The sequence below is a fragment of the Lissotriton vulgaris genome, chromosome 9 (assembly GCF_964263255.1).
Source record: "Lissotriton vulgaris chromosome 9, aLisVul1.2, whole genome shotgun sequence".
Classification (NCBI taxonomy): domain Eukaryota; kingdom Metazoa; phylum Chordata; class Amphibia; order Caudata; family Salamandridae; genus Lissotriton; species Lissotriton vulgaris.
The window spans coordinates 257,420,694-257,440,903 of NC_141697.1; the positions used below are offsets into that span (position 1 = coordinate 257,420,694).

Here is a 20,210-nt window from a genome sequence, read left to right on the forward strand (position 1 = left end):
TGTTTTCCTAAAGTGTTTGGTCCTGTCAATGTAGTACATTAACGCTCGTTTGACATCAAGCGTGTGAAGCATTCTTTCTGCCACCGTTTCGGTGTTCTGAAAGAATGTGGGCAGTTCAATGGTTTGATTAACATGAAACCGTGACACCACTTTAGGGAGAAACTTAGGATTAGTGCGCAGCACCACCCTATTATGATGAATCTGAATGAATGGCTCTTGTATTGTGAGCGCCTGTAGCTCACTGACGCGTCGTAGAGACGTGATGGCAATGAGAAAGGCTACTTTCCACGTGAGGAATTGAATTTCACAGGAATGCAGGGGCTCAAACGGTGGTCCCATTAATCTGGTGAGGACCACATTGAGGTTCCACACAGGAGCTGGTGGGGTCCTGGGGGGGATGACTCGTTTCAGCCCTTCAAGGAAAGCCTTAATGGCAGGCACCCTAAACACAGAGAGGTGCTGCCTGTTCTGGAGATAAGCCGCTATGGCGGATAAGTGTATCCGAATGGAAGCATACGCCAGATTACATTTGTAAAGATGTAACAAATAGCAGATGATATTAGGAATGGATGCATCTAGCGGGTTGATATGATGGTTTGTACAGTAAATGACAAACCTCTTCCATTTAGCTGCATAGCAAGCTCTGGTAGTGGGCCTTCTTGCCTCCCGGATAATGTCCATGCATTCCGGGGGCAAATCAAGGTAGCCAAATTCTAGGACTTCAGGAGCCAGATCGCCAGGTTGAGCTGTTGCAGATCCGGGTGCTGAATGTCGCCATGGTTCTGCGTCAAGAGCCTGGGTGTGAGGCGTAGTCTTTGATGCGGTACCACGGAGAGCTCCAGGAATGTGGTGTACCATGGTTGGCGTGCCCACGTTGGAGCAACCAGGATGAGTGTCATCGAGTGTTGCAGCAGCTTCCTTGCCACCAGCGGTATGAGAGGTGCTGGGGGAAAAGCGTACGCAAATTTGCCTGACCAGTTCATCCATATCGCATTGCCCTGCGATTGAGGGTGTGGGAACCTGGCGGCGAAGCTTGGGCATTTTGCGTTCTCTTTTGTGGCAAACAGGTCTATCTCTGGATGACCCCACTGCTGGAAGTACGGGTGGAGTACTGATGGATGTATCTCCCACTCGTGCAGTTGGTGGCTGTACCTGCTGAGCAGATCCGCCATCTGATTGTCCTGGCCTGGGAGGTGTTCTGCCATGAGGAAGATGTTCCTCTGAATGGCCCACTTCCACATGCTCTGAGCCAGATGAGACAGCTGTGGAGTGTGTTCCTCCCTGCTTCTGGATATAGTACATCGCCGTCATGTTGTCCGTTCGGATCAACACAACCTTGTTGCACAGATGTACTTTGAATGACTTCAGTGCCATGAAGATCGCCATCAGCTCCAAGTAGTTGATGTGCATCCTCTTCTGTTGTATCGACCATAGTCCCTGCACAGTGTAATGGAGGACATGCGCTCCCCATCCCTGGAGAGACGCGTCCGTTGTCAGGATAATTTGTGGCACAGGCTCTTGGAACGGTCGGCCCTTGCAAAGGTTGTGTGGAGTCCACCAATGCAGTGAGTTGTATGCCCGACCGGTTACCAACACTAGGTCTTTCAACTGTCCTTGAGCCTGAGTCCACTGGTGCGCCAAGCACTCCTGGAGAGGACGCATATGTAACCTCGCGTGCGGGACTATAAAGATGCAGGAGGCCATCATGCCTATCAACTGCATAAACACTCTCGCTGGGAGTGAGTGTTGCGGTCTGAACTTCTGAATGAGCGACTGGATACTGGTGATCCTCGCTGGATTTGGCTGAGCCGTAGCAGTTAGAGTATTGATTGTCGCGCCCAAGTACTGCCTCACATGGGCAGGTTGAAGGTGCGACTTCGGATAGTTGAGCGAAAACCCCAGACTGTGAAGAATGTGAATAGTGCTGGACATGTCCGCGGCGCACTGCTGAGCCGACTTGGCCTGAACCAGCCAGTCGTCTAGGTAGGGGTAGACCTGTATGTTCTGCCTCCTGAGGTGCGCCGCCACGGTCGCCAGACACTTCGTGAACACTCTGGGGGCAGTGGTCACACCGAAGGGCAGCACCTTGAACTGGTAATGCCTGTTTTGAATGGTGAACCTGAGGTACTTTCTGTGGGATGGATGGAGTGGTATGTGAAAGTAAGCGTCTTTGAGATCCAAGGTTGCGAGGAAGTCTCCCTCTTTTAACAGTGGAAGGACTTGCTGCAACGTCAACATGTGGAAGTGTTCTGAAAGAATATACATGTTGAGCGGGCGTAGGTCCAAGATGGGTCTGAGTGAGCCGTCCTTCTTTGGTATTAAGAAGTGCAGGGAATAAACACCTGTGCCCTGTTCTTCTACTGGCACAAGCTCTATGGCGCCTTTTTGCAGCATCGCAAGAACTTCCTGCTGCAATAAGTGCAAGTGCTCTGCTGACATAGGACGGTGCCTTGGGGGAATGGTGGGTGGAGTGGACGTTAGCTCCAGACAATAACCGAACTGGATAAGTTTTCTTACCCACCTGTCCGTGGTGATGGACTTCCAGGCAGGCAGGAACCGTTGGAGTCTCCCCCCGACAGGTGTTAGATGGTCAGGGGGGCAGTGACAGGGAGTCACTGTTTGTTGGCGGCAGAGGAGCGGGAACTGTTGTTGCCCCTGCCTCTGCCCTTGGTGTTGTTTCCTCTGTAACCACCTCTACTCTGCTTAGTGTATGAGGATTGCGCACCACCCTTAGTAAATTGCGCCTGCTGTGCCACGTGTCCTCTGGTAACACCTCGATTGCCTGAGCGACGAAAAGTGCTTCCCCGAAATTGCTGAGACTGGAGTGCACCCATAGATTTCGCAGTCTCAGTGTCTTTCTTAATTTTTTCAAGTGTGGTGTCCACCTCCGGGCCAAACAGTCTGTCTGGATTAACAGGCTGATTGAGAATAGTCGTTTGTATTTCTGGCTTAAACCCTGAGATACGGAGCCATGCCTGGCGTCTTAGCATCACACTAGTGTTGATGGCTCTTGCTGCCGTATCCGCAACGTCTAGCGCACACTTAATCGCAGCGTTGGAGATGAGCTTGCCCTCTTGGATGAGCATCTCCGCACCCTCTTTAAACTCATCAGGGAGGTGTTGTAGAAGCTGCTCTAATGTATCGTAGTGTGCCCTGTCGTATCTGGCCAACAGAGCTTGTGTGTTTGAGATGCGCCATATGTTGGCTGCCTGCGCTGCCACCCTTTTCCCTGACGCCTCCAGCACTTTAGACTCTTTGTCCGGGGGAGGAGCTTCACCCGTTGACTGCGAGTTCGCCCTTTTGCGTGCATTAGAGACCACTAAAGAATCCAGAGGCAACTGGCCCCGAATGAAAGTTGGGTCCCCAGGTGCCGGTCTGTACTTTTTCTCAATTATAGGGTTCACCACTCGTGCCCTAGTAGTGTCTTTGAAAATGTCAGTGGCATGTTTCATCATTCCTTTAAGCATAGGAAGTGTTTTCACAGCCTTTTCGGCAGTAGAGAAAGTGTCGAATAGAAAGTCCACCTCTACCGGGTCAGCATGCATCTCTACATTGTGGTTTGCAGCTGCCCTTTCGATTAAGGCATTGAATGCTGTTGAATCCTCCGTTGGAGAAGTTTTAGGCCCGTAGCCTTGCGGGTCAGATATAGGCTGGTGGTCCCCCTGATCCCCTGCGGGCAACCATGAGTCCTGTTGTTCATCAGGGTCAGCGTTGTCAGGGAAGGTATACTGTTCATCCTGTTCGCCCTCGCCACTATCTGAACAAGTGGGTGACGGTGTTGGACTTCTGGTTGGCTGGTAAATAGGCTCCACCAGTTGAGGGGACCCTGGGAGTGGCTTCTTCTTCTTTAGAGGGATTACAAACGGCTCCAGAGGCTGTGAAGTAATCTTTCTCTTCTTGAGGGTTGGTTTCCCAGTGTCAGCATCGATAAAGTGTTCCGACTCGTCATCCAACAAGGGCTGACGATCCGAACCGCCACTTGGTTGAGTATGCTGCCCTTCGACCGAGTTCCTGGGCACCGATCGAGGCGCAAAAGCCTTTGGCACCACCTTCGGTGGCAAGGTAAAGTGAAGCGGCATCGAGGCTTGCTTCTTTGGTACAACCGGAGTGGTCTCCGAGGGCGTCTTCGGGCCCGACGTGGATTCTTTGTCTCGAATCCGTTTGAGGGAGTCTTGTACCTGCTTCGTAAAGGAAGCGGACGGCTTCGTCGATCCGACTGTCGATTTTGATCCACCCTCTGGGGAAGATTGGAGCGAGGATGACGCCTTTTTAGGCGCTGGAGCTGCCGATGCGCCGTCGGCCGAGCTCCCGCCGCCTACGGCCCCATGCGTCGCTGTCGATGTTTTCTGATCGACCGACTTTCCTTTTGGTGCCGGGACACCTGGCTTCGGCACGGCGTCCTTCTTGGCTTCGCCGACCGGTTTGTCGGCTGACGCGGTGGGCTTGACTTTAGGCGGCACCGAGGCCTTCTTTGAGCTCTGCTGCTCAACCACTTTAGGAACCTTAGCCGCATCAACAGTCTTTTTCGGCCTTGAGGTATCCGAAGAAGATGGCGTCGATGACCTAGCAGACGCCTTCGAGGAGGACGGCGTCGATGACGTAGCAGACGTCTTCGGTGTCGATGGAGTGGCGTCCATCTTGGTTTTGGTCGAACCCGAAGGTTTCAGTTTCGGTTTCGCTTTCTGCAATGGCGGCTCCGCAGAGGTGTCCATAGCCGGGCCGATAGGCGGGGCGGAGGATCGAGGCGTATGGTCGTGGGTAAGGCCTTGTGGCGATCCCGTGACCTGAGCCGTTGTGAAAGTCGGGACGGGGCATAGCTCATCCTCCGAGCTATCTTCCATGGCCCCAAAAGGTTCTCCGTCGTCCCCTACCTCCTCGATGTCTTCCTCGAGGTCGTGGTCCTCGACCGCTTCTCCGTAGTCGGTCTCGACCTCCGCCGATGCCGGCGAAATCTGCAGGTGAAGCTCCTGCTCATCTGCCTCGGGGTCGCCGAAGATGTCCGCTGGCGCCGGAGCCGATCGCTGGGCCTCAAGGCGCGCCACGCGCCGAAGCTTGATGGTCTTCTTCGACCGGAATCTCGAACAGGCCATACAGTTGGCCTCGTCATGGTCCGGCGACAGGCACTTGTTGCACACTGGGTGCACGTCGATGTGTGGGTACTTCGAACCACACACGGGGCAGTACTTGAACGGACTCCGTTCCATCTTATCAACGCCGGGGTCTTGCTGCGTCGACAGGGCCTCGATGATCGAAGAGTCACCGACTCACACGAAATCCCACTCAAAGAGTAGGAATGAACACGAGACTGAACGCGAACAATACCGACGAGTGAGTAAAGCCTTTTGGCCTTAATAAAGTTGTTTTATCGATTCCGAACAGGAGACGTCGAAATCACATCCGAACCCAATGGCGGAAAAAAACAATCTGGGGATGGAGTCGATGCCCATGCGCACTGTAGTCCAGGGGAGGAGCCACCTATCTCGTGATACTTCGAAGACTCTTCCAGGACAACAATGTGCAATCATCCGGATCCAACACTAGGCGGCGATCTATGCACAGATATGAATTTAGCAGCCCACATGCCTCGAACCTTGTGTCAGCGCGAAACGGAACATTAGGAGGAGGCCTGGAAAACTGACTATGAGGCCTGCGAGACGAGTGCCAGGGCCCCTTCTGGAAACGGGAAGAAAGGCAGGGAAGAGAAGGAGAGAAGAGCTGAGCAGGGGAGGGGACAGGATGGGAGGGAGGGAGGAGAAGGAGAGAAGAGAGAGAAGAGTAGAGAGAGGAGAATGAGGGTAGGAGAGGAGGGTAGTGGGAAGGGTAGAGAAGGGTAGGAGAGTACATGAAGGAAGTGGAGATAAGGAGAGGAGGGGCGGGCTGGGCTGGGGAGGGTGACCGGCAGAGGAGGAGAGGAAAAGAGGGGTAGGGGATGGGAGAGGAAAGGAAAAAGGAAGAGAGAAGGTAGGATGGAAAGGCCAAGTACAGAAAGAAGGGCAGGTTGAGCAGAGAATGAAGGGAGAGATGGAGGAATTAAGGCACCCACTTCTACAGTCTTTAAATATTACCATTCTACATACTGTGGTAATTACTGTGCAGTAATACCTGTGTACCCGTCATTACAGATTTATGGCCAATCACTGTGTGACTTCAGTGAAGCCATGCAGTAGCGATTGGCCATGGCTGTGTGTGTGGTGACGTCCCAGGCGCAGCACAGCCCACGTCACCGGCGCACAGAGTCACACTAGACCTAGTGCTGGTGCGTGTAGTGAGTTAGTGACTGCTGGCAATTGCTTTATTAACCTTCCTGCTTTCTCAAATTTGCTTGAAAGTGCACCATTTTTCTTCTCTTTTTCAAAATGTTCTCATATGGTGGTTCGGGCTCACGGCGCAGTATGCCAATCATTTTACGCCCTACCACTTTCAAATGTCACCAGCCGCCCCTGGTTGCAAGACAGATTGGATTATATTTCATAACACAGGGAAGAATTCCCCACGGAAAAAACAGCAATAGAGGGGAGAAGTGTGCAGTAAATGAATTGTGAAACACTGCTTAGTGACTTTTCAATGAGAAATATTTTAGTTACAGTACACAGATACACTATAAGTGGAATGCAATATAAACAATCCAGCACAAACATTGACCATTTAAAGTCTTTCCTTATCAATACTTACCAATCACGTAAAACATCAGTCCCTTCAGAGAGTGCAATGTGAGGTCAGACCATCGTACTAGACCTGGAGTCACACGGAATGCCAGTGATTAGAAATTCAACTGTTGGGATAAACGTGGGCCATCAGAAAAGCATCAACTACTAATTATTTCCCTCAGACCTTATATTGTCCATATTATACTCACAATATCTTACTTATCCTCCTCTATAGTTCTGTTCCAAACAGTGCTGTGCTATCCCCATTGACCCGAGTAAGAAAAATGCTCAGCTTCTATGCGCTCATTCTCTTTCTCTGCAGCCCCCATCTTACACATCATTCCGAATCCCTTCTTTCCCCTTATTCTGCCTTCACTCCTACCTTCTTATCCCGATTCCAAATCATTGGCTCCTATAGTTCATTGGCCAACCCATCATTATTGCCTCCTAGACTTCCAATAATTTCCCAGAAGTTCCTGTTTCTCTTCAATCCTATTATGTGTTTCATTCTCTGTATATTTTCTCTTCTTAGAGGTGTAAATATTTGAAGTACCGATTTAATTTGTCTTATTTGACCAACCCAAATTATTATGAGAATCTCTTCAGACACCCAAGGCTATGAAGCTCTAGAATCTACTATCTGTGGTGTACAGCACCTTTTAGTAATTTATTGAGACACAGGTTCTCTAGTTCCAATAATAACCCAACGCAGTTCCATCCACAAAATCATACAAAGTGACACTCACCTTCTCTGCACGATCGAAGACTATCAGGCGAGGACCCATTTTTGAAAAACGTTGCTTATGTCACAGTTCACCATACAGGAACACAGATTAATGGTCAGTGAAAAGAGCTGCTCCACAGAACCATGATGGGGACTTCCATGAGACACATCATAATAGGACTTGAAGGAGCAGGTTAAGCAACATGAGGAAATTCAAGGTTACGCTTGCAATCCAGAGGGCCCACGAGATGACAACATTCCCTTTGCTGATGTCCAGCCTCTACTGCTCTCCTAGTGTGAGAAAAAAAAAGAGATATGGGCATATTTTTCCATTTGTCTGCAGCCATTCTACCAATAACATCGTGCATCAGAGAATGGAACAGTCACAGTACAACTTGCTTCTATCAGTGTAGCTAACAGTATTTATAAAATGCAACCATAGCTAGGGACCAGCCAATCATTTTACAGAGTAGTAAGTGAGAAGGGAATATTTCTGGGATTGGTGGGGATAGGTAAATGATTCAGGATCATGTACAGAGGTGGAGATGTTAGATTTTCTGTTTATTGGATTAAGGCTTGTGGAATAGTGGATGTTCTAATTAGAGAATTACAAGTAACTATTGAAGAAAATAATATTTACGTTGTTAACTTATTGAGTAGTGTAGTTAACATGCTATCCAAAAACAATCTCAATCCCATCTCCTAATTCCTCCTAAGGAACTATCTACAAATATTCTACAAACAGGATGCATTTTCAGGCCCTCGTGGCTCCCTCCACACACTACAGGAACACCAAGAGAGTATGAGGTAGGCCACCGCACTCCTTCTACAAAAATCAAAACTAACACATCAAGGTGCGATGGGTAAAGATAGAAGACTACTCAAAATGCCTATCAAACATTTCCTCTAAGACCCTTAAGGGAATAACCCTTCTGGTCGCAGGAAAAATAACCTCAATTCTAGGGTGCCAATGATATTGGATGAGGAGGCCTCACCCACTAGTTATGGCATGCTTCATCATTGGTGACCTCATACCACCCTAGTGGATGATACTACCAGGGCAGACTCAACCTCTTTGAGAAGGAGCTCTTAACAAAGCTGACTTGACAAGACAGGATCTAGATAATCTAAACATGCCTTTAGGTAAACCCAGAATGATTATTTGCAGGTACTTAAAGTGTAGCTAAAACCAACGCCAGGGAATGTTATGCAGGTATAATGATTTACACGACCCAATGACCCAAAGTTTTTCCACCCACATACATGCCAGTACAGGTCAGGGGCACTCATCAGAGCTAAAAAGGGAGAGGATCCCTATCTATATTCCTTACACCTAATTAGTGATGAAGAAAGAAAGTTGTCAAATCGTGAGCTCTACCTGGACAACCCCCTTCATTTTTGCCCCCTTGAATCTGGGGAACTGGAGCTCCATGGTCCGGGAGGATGGATCCTCTGGAGTTTTTTTTTTTTTGGGGGGGGGGGGGGCTTAAGACTTTGCACCGGGCACAGTGCTCAATAATAAAATCTGAAGCAATTAAACCTTAGACCCAAAGATCAAATTATACAGACAAGACTATTATTTAAAAAAATTATATTTGTCTTTTTTATTTAACTTTTTTTTCTTTCAGATTATTTTAGATTTAGAAAAACATACAAAGATACATTCACAGTTAATTATTATTTTCATAAAATGCCCACTCTAGATTTTCTTGTACAAACTTAAACCACAGAATATTACAATGTATGATGTATCCTGAAAAGTACGAGTGTCTTCAGCTAATACAAACAGAGCAGCTGAGGCAGATGAACAAAAGTTACTTACCTGTAAACCGTGGTTCTCCAGTATTGGTGTCTTTCATAGATTCACATGCTTGAATATTCCCCGTCGTCGAAGTGGGAGTCCCACGGTACATAAATAGCAGTAGTATATATGCATGTATACATGAGAAATATCATAAATAAAATATACATACATATAATGCAATAGAAATGAAAACTTGAAAAGTACCATAGAACAGAATAGGCCCATTGAAAAGCCCAAGGGAGAATTCACTTTCGTAACATATTAGAATCATTATGTGTTGGTCCACATTCCAGCCAATCAGGCTGTAGCCTCCTCTAGAACCTTCTCCTCAGAAGCCCCAGTCCTCAGATTTTCGTAGCACAAGTAAGTACAAATGCTTGAGGAGAAGAGAGAGCCTCTGAGGGGAGGATGGGAGGGTCGCATGTGAATCTATGAAAGACACCAATACTGGAGAACCACAGTTTACAGGTAAGTAACTTTTGTTCTTCTCCAGTATTAGGGGTTTCTTTCATAGATTCACATGCTTGAATAAGAATAGAAAGCAGTAAATCATACATTAGTCATAAAGGAATATAACAATTAAGTCTTGGCAAAACATATCATTTAATAAGCAATTTTAAAACCAAAACATGACAAAACCTTTATGACTGGAGGCGGGAAGCAACAGAGGCTCACCTTTATCGGAAAAGATTCCGCAGCACCTCTTGACCTACTGCCGCATCCGTGGCATCTGTTGATTGCAGGCAGTAGTGCTTCGTAAAAGTATGGCTGCTAGACCAAGTAGCAGCTCTGCAGATGTGTCTCAGAGGTACCCCCGCAAAGAGGGCAGCAGAAGTCGACACAGCTCTCGTGGAATGAGCTCGAGCCGGAGCAGGAAGGGGCTTGCCAGCCCGTTGATGACAGTAGGATATGGCAGACGATATCCATCTGGTGATAGTCTGTTTGGTTACAGATTGTCCTTTGCACACTGGGCCATATGCTACAAATAATTGATCAGTCTTTCTAAATGTAGCTGTGCGTTGAATGTAAAATTTGAGGCAGCGCTTCACATCCAGAGTGTGCAAAGAGCGTTCCGCTGCAGATTGAGGTGCAGGGAAGAAAGTCTTAAGGACAATTGGTTCATTGAGATGGAAGTCACTGGGAACCTTAGGAATAAAACTGGGATTTGTTCTCAAAGTAACAGCCTCGTTGGAGAACTGTAGAAACGGTGGCTGTAGAGTAAAGGCTTGGATGTCGCTGACGCGCCTGGATGAGGTCAGAGCAAGCAAAAGAGCCACTTTCCAAGTGAGGAATTTTAGATTGGAAGAATGGATGGTCTCGAATGGAGGCAAAAGTAGTTGAGACAAAACTAAGTTCAGTCGCCAAGAAGGTGGGGGCCGACAGATTGGTGGGAACATCCGAAAAAGGCCCTTGAAGAATTGTCTGATTATCCTGGAAGAGTACAAAGATGTTACGCCATCATGGCGAAAACGAGAAATTGCAGCTAGAAAATCCTTTAGAGTGGAGTGTGATAGTCCTGATCTTGCTAGTGACAAAAAGAACGGCAAGATTTGTTCTGGCTGAGCACTCATGGGATCCAGGGTTTTAGTGTAACACCAAGCACAGAAACGCTTCCACTTCAACTGGTAAGTTTTGATGGTAGATGGAGCGCGAGCACTTGCTAGCACCGCCCTACAATCCTTGTCGATATTCATGTGTGCAAATTCATTGTACTCAGGTTCCAAGCATGAAGTTGGAGATATGCTGGGTCCGGATGGCATATTTGACCTTGTTGCATCGTGAGAAGATGTGGCAGAGGATGCAATTGTATCGTATGTGTCAGAGAGAACAGAAGAAGATCTGAGAACCAAGGACGTCTCGGCCATTTGGGTGCGATCAGGAGTATTCGACACGGTTGGAATCTCATTCTGTGTAACAGACGAGGAATGAGCGGCAGTGGAGGGAATGCATAGATTAAGTCGTTCGACCAGTCTATTGAAAAGGCATTCCCGCTCGACTCCTTGTGTGGATGCCAGCTCGCAAACCGTTGATACTTCCTGTTGAGAACAGTTGCAAAGAGATCCAACTGTGGTCAGCCCCACTGTCGGAAGATGAAATCCAACGTTGGTTGGTTGAGTTCCCATTCGTGGTTGTCCGAGAGGGCTCTGCTGAGCGAGTCCGCCAGCACATTGGCCACGCCTGGTACATGGACAGCTTGGAGATGTATTTGCTGTTGGATGGCCCAATCCCATATTTCCTGTGCCAGTTGTGACAGCACGAGAGACCTTGTGCCGCCCTGTTTGTTGATTTAGTGCATGCTGGTGGTGTTGTCCGTTTTCACCAGCAATGTTTGTCCCTGCACTACTCTCCGAAAGGACTTCAAGGCCAAGAAAATCGCCAGTAGTTCTAAGCGATTTATGTGCCAAGTGCGCTGAAACGCCGTCCATTTTCCCTTCACGGACATGCCGTCGAGATGTGTCCCCCAAGCTTCCAGGGAAGCGTCTGTCATCAGTGTAAGTGTTGGTGGTTCGTCTTTGAATGAACGACCTGTCGCTATGTTTGGAGGATGAGCCCACCACTCCAAAGCTTTTTGAATGCGGGGCGTTAGATGGATCTTGTCTTCGAACGACCCCGATACCTGCTTCCACTGGCTGTCTAGTTCTTCTTGTAGGACTCTCATGTGCAATCTGCAGTTGGGAATGAGTTGAATGCACGAAGAAGCCATGCCGAGGAATGATTTGTACATTCGGACAGAAACGTACTGTCTTGACTGCAGGAACTGTACTTTCTGTAACATTCGGCCCGGTCTCTCCTGTGAAACGAACACTTGCCCTAGCCGAGAATCGAGCGAGGCTCCTAGAAAATCTCGCTGTTGAGATGGTTGAAAGTGTGACTTTAGGCAATTGATGGAGAAGCCCAACGTTTCGAACAGGGATATGCAGATTTGTGTGTGCTGTTCCGTTAATTGAAAAGTCCTGGCCTTTTTTCAGGCAGTCGTCCAGATACGGATAGAACTGGATGCCCTGTAAACGCAGGTAGGCAGCCACCGGGGCTAGAATCTTGGTAAATACCCTCGGTGCTGATCGAAGGCCGAATGGTAGGACCTTGAATTGATAATGAAATTGGCCGACTGTAAAACGGAGATATTTCCTGTGCTTGGGATGAATAGGCACATGGAAATATGCATCTTGAAGGTCTATTGTTGAAAAGTACTCTCCTGGAATGAGGAAATTCAAGATTTGAAGTAGGGTTAGCATCTGAAAAGTCTTTGATGCGATGAACTTGTTTAGAGCTCTCAAATCTAACATGGGGCGCCACTCTCCTGATTTTTTCTTTACTAGAAAGAAACTGGAGTAAAACCCCCTGCGACGTTGACCTTGCGGTACCAATTCTATGGCTCCTTTCCTGATCATAAGCTGCACCTGGGCCAACAGTTCCTTGAAATGGGGAGAAGGTGGACCCGAAGGTGGACGAGTGGGGGGAAATTTCGTAAATTCCAGGGTATGTCCTTTTAAAACAACGTCCAAGACCCATTGGTCGTTGGTAATGTGCGACCAATTGCAGAAGAACTTCGAGATTCGACCTCCAAGATGCACAGTCGTCTCACTGTTTTTTGTTGGTGTTCGCACCACCTCTGTAATTGGACTTACCGAATAAAGATTCACCGTCGTAAGGTAAATCTAACACTCTGGACTGGACCTCTGGACGGAAGGTGGTTGATTTCAGCCAGCCTTGACGGCGCAAGACTGCAGCACCCGCTAGTTGTCGGAAACCAGTGGAGGGATAAATCGACGGCGCAGTCGATTATTTCTGCTGAAATTTTTTCTCCTTCGAGAATGATGGCCTGCGCTTCATCCCGGATGGAGTCGGGCATTTGAGGGATCAGACCAGCGATCTCAGACCACATTTGACGGTCGTAGCGACCTAGAATGGCTAAGGTGTTGGATGCTCTCACAGTTGTCGCTGCCATAGTGGTAAATTTCTTTCCAATTGAGTCTAATTTACGGCCATCTTGATCAGGCAGAGATGTCAGGGGTATGGCCGGATTCCGAGATCTTTTTTGTGCCGCCTGAGTGATAACAGAATCTGCCTTAGGTTGTGAAACCAAACAGGCCGGAGAAGTAGGTGGCGCTTTATATTTTTTGTCCAATCTAGGTAGAACGGCTGGTATGGAATTAGGACGTTCCATCAACTTTAGACCTTCTTCCCATGTGTGGTCTATGATAGGGATGGTATGCGTTTGCCGTTGAGGTAAGTCCTTAAAATCATACAAAAAACATTCCGTTTGTTGCGCCTCGATTGTTAAGTGGAACCTTTTCGCAGCACGAACCATAAGGTTATGGAAACTCGCGATATCCACTGGCGGCGAAGCTCTTGGTGATGCCGGTGGAGTAGAGGGTGTCTGTGCCCTATAATTGTCCCATTCCTGCATGTCATCATCAGTGTCATTATCCCCAGTGTTATGAGGTTTTTGATTCTCATTATCAGTATCAGGACAAGCACCCAAAGGAGACGTAGGCGCGACCGGAGCCGGAGCTTGAGGCCTAGGCGCTGGAGACTGAGGTCGAGGTGCTGGAGACGGAGGTCGAGGAGCTGGAGACTGAGACCGGTGTACTTGAGGTGCCGGAGAAGGAGGCAACGACGGTGGAAACCTACGATTGTAGTCGTCCAGCATATGTTGCAGGTTTTGCACCAATGACAGAGGAATTTGCGTAACCTGTTCGTAAGTAGTTGGTTGTGAGTGGAAAAAGTACATTCCCATCTTCGACGTTATTATCCACATCCTCGTCACTGTAGTCTTGACATTTACTGTGTAATTTAGAAGGACTGGATGCTGGTTCATAAGTTTGATCCATTTCAGAATCATTTCCAGACTCCTCTTCTCCAGACTGAAACAATTTTTCAGGAGGCTGAGATCCACTCCTTACTGAACTTAACTGAATGAGTGGTACAGTCTTGAGAGATGAGGCAGTAACCACTTTGAAGGTGGTAGTAGTCTGTAGGGGTTGGTGCGTCGTCAACGAGCCCGTCGACGAAATTTCCAAAGTCTTAGCACCCCTGGTTGTTTTTGCGTCGTCGCCGCAGAAACCGGTGTAGGAATTAGCAGCTTACTCTTGGTCGACATAGATTTTTTGGTCGTCGACGAGGCCGTCGACGAGGTCGTCGACGAGGTTGCATTCTTCGCCGTCGACGATTAGGCTTTCGACGATGAGATAGTAGCCGTCGACGGAACAGTCGTCGACGGGGTGGTCACCGTCGACGGAGATGTTATCGTCGTCGGGGCAGTCGTCGACGAGGAAGATCCGGCCGTCGGCACAGGCGTCGACGACGATGGCTTGTTCTTCGTCGACGGAGGAACCGTCGACGGAAGGCGCGTCGACGATGATTTCTTCGTCGACGGTTTGATCGACGAGATCATAATAATAGACAAGATGGGTCTCACCTCTTGGCTGCTCGTCGACGAGATGGTCGTCGTCGTTGCAGAGCTGGTTGACAGGGAAGAAGTAGTCGTCGACGTTGAAACTGCCAAAACGGACTTTGTAGTCGCTGAAGACGTCGACGGACGCGTCGACGAGCCCGTCGACGAGCCAATGCCCGTTTTTGAAGAGGAGGGCATAGTCTTGGGTCTAGACGCCAGAGAGCCAGGTCCCGTAGGCGCGCCCTGAAGCAAGTCTTGTGGGGAGACATCCTTGAAAGAACCCAACATTTTACTCTTTTTAAGAAAAGGAGAGGGAACTTCAGTCTCAGACCCACGCTTCTGAGAGGATTTTGAAAATCCAGATGACATACTCTCAGCATCGGAAACCACATTCTCAGATGTTTTCAACTTCTGCAGCCACAGAAGGAGACGGGCCTCTCTATCCCTCAATGTTGTAGGGGGAAAAGGAGCGACAGAACTTGCAGGTAGAGGCAATGTGGTCCGGGTAAAGACAGTAAATACACTTACTGTGTGGGTCCTCATGAAAAAGGCGCAATTTACCACAGGATGGACAAGCCTTGAACAAAGTTCTTTTAGTAGAAGACATTTCTGAAGAAAAACAGCTAGAAACTGGAAAAAACTGAGCAGAGCTCAGGGAGACTCCCTTCACACGACGTGCGGTAGAAAATCTGAGGAGAAGGTTCTAGAGGAGGCTACAGCCTGATTGGCTGGAATGTGGACCAACACATAATGATTCTAATATGTTACGAAAGTGAATTCTCCCTTGGGCTTTTCAATGGGCCTATTCTGTTCTATGGTACTTTTCAAGTTTTCATTTCTATTGCATTATATGTATGTATATTTTATTTATGATATTTCTCATGTATACATGCATATATACTACTGCTATTTATGTACCGTGGGACTCCCACTTCGACGACGGGGAATATTCAAGCATGTGAATCTATGAAAGACACCCCTAATACTGGAGAACTAGCAGGTAATTGTCTGAATTCTGTCAAACAAGACAATATATATGCCGATTTCAAAAACACAGGTTACAGTTGTTAACTACCAAACACAGCATATGCGTTGATTTTCAGAAAAATACTGGTTACAGGTCTTAACTACGACAGGTCTTAACTACCAACGAGTTTCGGCAAAAGCCTTCTTCAGGGTTTTCATAACAGTGGTTTACTAGAATGCGAAGAGAATGTTTTATTAAAAATACTTTAGTGGTCTAAAGCTTAATTGCAAACTACAACAATAACATCAATGTGTCTCTGTACAAACTACCACCCTCTCTTATACATGGTCAAACAGCTCAAAAGTTTGAATCCTGCTGTGAACCACAACCATACTTGTTCATACAGAACTTGTGAACACATAACGCACAATTTCTCCTTACACCCATAATGTGATGTTATCCATACACAAAATACCTATAGAAGTTTCATTCTATGTTCTTATTTGCTATTAGGATTTATATGTTTAACCCTAAACTTAGCAGCCTCATAGACAAGGAAACTAATGTAATTTTGTAGAGTTCAAGCACTGTTTATTCTATTTCTTTAGTATAACAAAGTTAAACTAAGATATATCTAAAAAATGTATGTCTTTCAAGGTATGGATATTTTCTGTTCATTTTGCTTAATATAGCTATACATATCTTCTATTGGTCTTATATACATATGATCTCACCTAGTGATTACTTAGCAGATCTATTGTAATCACTTCCTTTATCTATTTGTATTCAAATACTGGATCAAGAGGACAAAACCAGGGACTCGATAATTGTATAGATGGGACTGAAATGACCCAGGTTTATAAATGATCTGTTTTGCGTGCACTATTTGATTCAATGTCTATTAGATTCCCCATGTTAGACTCATGTTTTGAGTGGTTACCTTCCTTTCCCTCAAATTGTAAAGCTCTCTGATAACATTCGGGATCACGTTTGTGCTATATAAAACTTTATAAATAAATTGATCCACATTAGCTCATCTTTCTATATATATGATAATAATGTTCGCACCTAATAGTTTTTACTCACCCAGTCTACTATAGTTCCTTTCTTTGTTTATTTATATGCAAATACTGAATCAGGAGGTCAAGATCAAAGCCTTGATTAATATATATAATGTAGCTGAAATTATAAATTAATCTGTGTTAGCTAACATCTAACTGCTTATTTATAACACTACAGTTTTTAAATCTCTAACTGTGCCTCAAAGAAGAGAGAGGGGGAAGGGGAGAAATAAAACCTACTAACCTCAAGGATTAACAGATTCAGGTTACTGAATCAACCGGTCAAGTCCTGATTCTTGGTCAATATTTAGTGTTGCTGAAATAGTAAATTAAATTATATCAGCTTACTAGTGACTACTTACTTATCCTCCTAAATTTCCCTAGTCTATAACTCTACATAAAGGAGAATATACTAACCTCATCATCTCAAATAGATGAGAGCTACACCGTGATATCCTGATGTTCACTGTCTTTAGGAATTTGATCTAAATGGCGGTATGGCCTGATATAACCTAGTGAAGGAAAAAGAAGAAAGGACTATTTGACGCATCTATACTAGACATTTCTTCTCTCAACAACATACCTCTGTCTTTTTACTACTAACAGGCACTCCTGCGCGTTATACATGCATTCATTTTTGATGCACTATAAGGTGGTATTTTATTTCATGTGTGCCGCTCAGCTTAATGTAATCAGGGGTAATTATCGTTTTACTGCTTCAAATATCGAGCTATGGTTGAAACGCTCGTATATAATCATGCTGTTCTATTCCCCACCTTATTTTATATCTCTCAATAAAATCAACAACGCTCGTGCATTTTAATGCTGTTCTTATAACCCACATGATCCTATATTTTTAGATGGGCATGTCTATAGCTAGACGATAACTATGTGAAACTTAGACAGGACTCGCTACCTCTACTGGCTTCATACAATACAAAACTAAAGCTCTTGCTCAATCTATGACGTCCTCGAAAAACTTTTCAATTAACCAGTCAATATAAACGCCTTAACACACCGAGTTCTCTTACCTTCTCAGCATCGTATGAGCCCCTGATCTACTCGATAGTATTCCGGCATGCGAAACAGGACAGATCCGTTTCTCTTCTTAAATGGCATGACATTGCGTGTCTACGCTACGGCATGACGTCACTAAATTGCGCCTTTTCCCAAATGAGATTCGTCAATATAGCTGCCATGTTGTGTTTATTTACTTTCTATGGGATACTTCGCTTCGGCGGCTGTATGTACAATATTAAATCGTAAAAGTACACAAATAAACTATCACGAGCCGGCAATTTGATGTCAACTAGCCCAAAAACAAAAAGAGAGAAATTCAAAACCGGTATACATGTCTACCACAATCAGCTCAAAAATATGCACCGTATCACCACGACTATAGGATATAGTGTGTCCATGTCCGGTTTAACAATTCCGACACCTTATATGTTGCAATGCCAAATAGAGCAATGATGCTAAATACACATTTTGATGTTATAGTACATCATTATGCTGTAAATAAAACGCTAATATAAAGCAGAGTTTGTACAAGTAGCCACAATGTTATACAAGTTAGCCCTCTATACAAAAACGTCTTTCACTTCATAAAACCAAACAACATTTTAAGCTACATCCCTCTAATGATAAGTTGGTCTTCAATAGTAATTTAATTTGACATTTCCTGAATGACAAAGGAAAATATATCTAATATCGTACATATTGGTCTGCCATTCTTGGACCACAAAATATACTAAGTCTTTCTCATACCAACACTAACCATTACACTAAATGAGATTAATATTAACAGCTGTATGTTTTTATACTGCCTTGATATAGACGATCACCTTATTCTTTGTTTTTATTCTTATATTTCACAAATGCATAGACAAATAGCAACCCTCACCTTACTTGTATGAAACAGTAGGATATGTACCTACTAGTATGTACTAATATCTATTGATTATGCACCAACTCTTTAGAAAAATATCCAGCCTGCATATTACTTTATATTTTAATGTCTCCCGTATCATTTAACAATATTAATCAGTGAACTTGTACCTACGCAATCTATAGTATTCCTGGTCACCCTGATCTTGACAGCCTTTTCTACTACGAGAGAACCCTCTCATTTTATATTTTTGTTCACATTTGATGTTTTCGACTTTAGCTAGAGTGTTAAACGGAACTAATTCTTCTTAATAGCCTGATCCCAGGGTATTTAAAGATTCAAACCTTTAACTGAGGTCCCCGACACAAAAATCCAGTACACTTCGATCAGTTTTCTAATTGATTCGGAGGATTTTCCTTCTTTCAGACAAATTTTCTCCACTGTGTACCAATCCATATCTTCAGGTGCATGGTTTTTCTCTATGTAATGGCTGACCATAGGGGCTGATGTTTTTTTTGTCCTGATTGCAGACCTATGTTCTGTAAGCCTCACTTTTAATGATCTTCCTGTCTCACCCACATATCCCAATTCACATGGGCAAACTATCAAATAAATAACATTTGATGTCTTGCAATTGTTGAGATTAGTAGATGTTATCGCTTGCCCATTAAAATGTAATGTGGGAGCTTCTATAGCTGATGCGCATGATTTACAATTCGTACATTTAAAAGTATCTGTCACTGGATACAATCCAGTAATACTCATTTGTCTCAGGGTGCTTATCGTATTCATACGAGAATGCACCACATGATCTTTTAGATTTTTGTTACGCTTATATGCGAACATAGGTTTAGGAATGTTCTCCTTGTTAGATGTATCCACATTCAGAGTGTCGAGTAATAAAAATGAGGGAAGGTTCTTTCTCTGTTTTCACACTCCCAAGTAAATGCTGACTGTCATAGAACCGAGCCCTTTTATAGGAATCCCTGACAATTTTTAGGCAGGAACTTCCTTTTCATATCTTCCGCTTTAGTATCGAAATCATCAATATTTGTACAATTGCGCCTAAGGCGCAAAAATTCTCCGAAGGGAATGATTTTTTTTTGAATGGCCGAGTGATGGCTAATATATAGTGTAGTAGGGTGTTCCTGTTAGTTGGCTTAACAAAAAGATCAACTGCCAGGACCCCTGCATCACACTTGATTAGAACGTCCAGATATTCCACCTGTTCTGTACTGACGTTATATGTGAAATGTATGTTAACACACAGGTTTATTCATTTCATAAACTGAAGCAGATTGTCATGGCTGTCATTCCAGATAAAGAATAAGTCTTCTATGAATCGTGACCATTTGGTCACTGACTCATAGAACGGAGCAACTTTGTTAAACACGTATTTATTTTCAAATTGTGACGTGTAAATATTAGCCACCGTGGGGGCACAAGATGCACCCATGCCGACACCATGTCGCTGCTTGTAGAGTTGCTTGTTAAATTCAAAGATGTTATCAGTTAAAACAATCTTGAGGCACTCTAAAACCAATATCGATGGGCATTGGATGTTATATGCATGGATAAACCAATGTACTGCTGCAATGGCTCCATCTATAGGAATATTACTAAAGAGTGCCTCTATATCCATTGTAATCAGAAACTGGGTTTCTGGGCAAAAAGTTACATTCTCTACAAGGTTAATGATATGTCTTGTGTCTTGCACAAAA

General features: G+C 45.3%; 1 protein-coding gene across 4 annotated transcripts in view; it reads right to left on the bottom strand.

Annotated features, from left to right (window-relative positions):
* The window catches only part of AREL1 (apoptosis resistant E3 ubiquitin protein ligase 1), a 618,076-nt gene that overhangs the window by 501,961 nt on the left and 95,905 nt on the right, over positions 1 to 20,210 (bottom strand). For 3 of the 4 annotated variants that reach the window (XM_086937491.1, XM_086937493.1, XM_086937492.1), the window contains 2 exons: positions 7,394 to 7,662; positions 6,673 to 6,772 (listed from right to left, as the gene is read on the bottom strand). In XM_086937491.1, coding sequence (XP_086793617.1) covers positions 6,673 to 6,688 — 16 coding nt within the window. In that variant the 5' untranslated portion in view covers positions 6,689 to 6,772; positions 7,394 to 7,662. Of the gene's footprint in view, positions 1 to 6,672; positions 6,773 to 7,393; positions 7,663 to 16,845; positions 16,913 to 20,210 lie in introns of those variants that run through there. The other variant, XM_086937494.1, reaches the window with a different exon arrangement.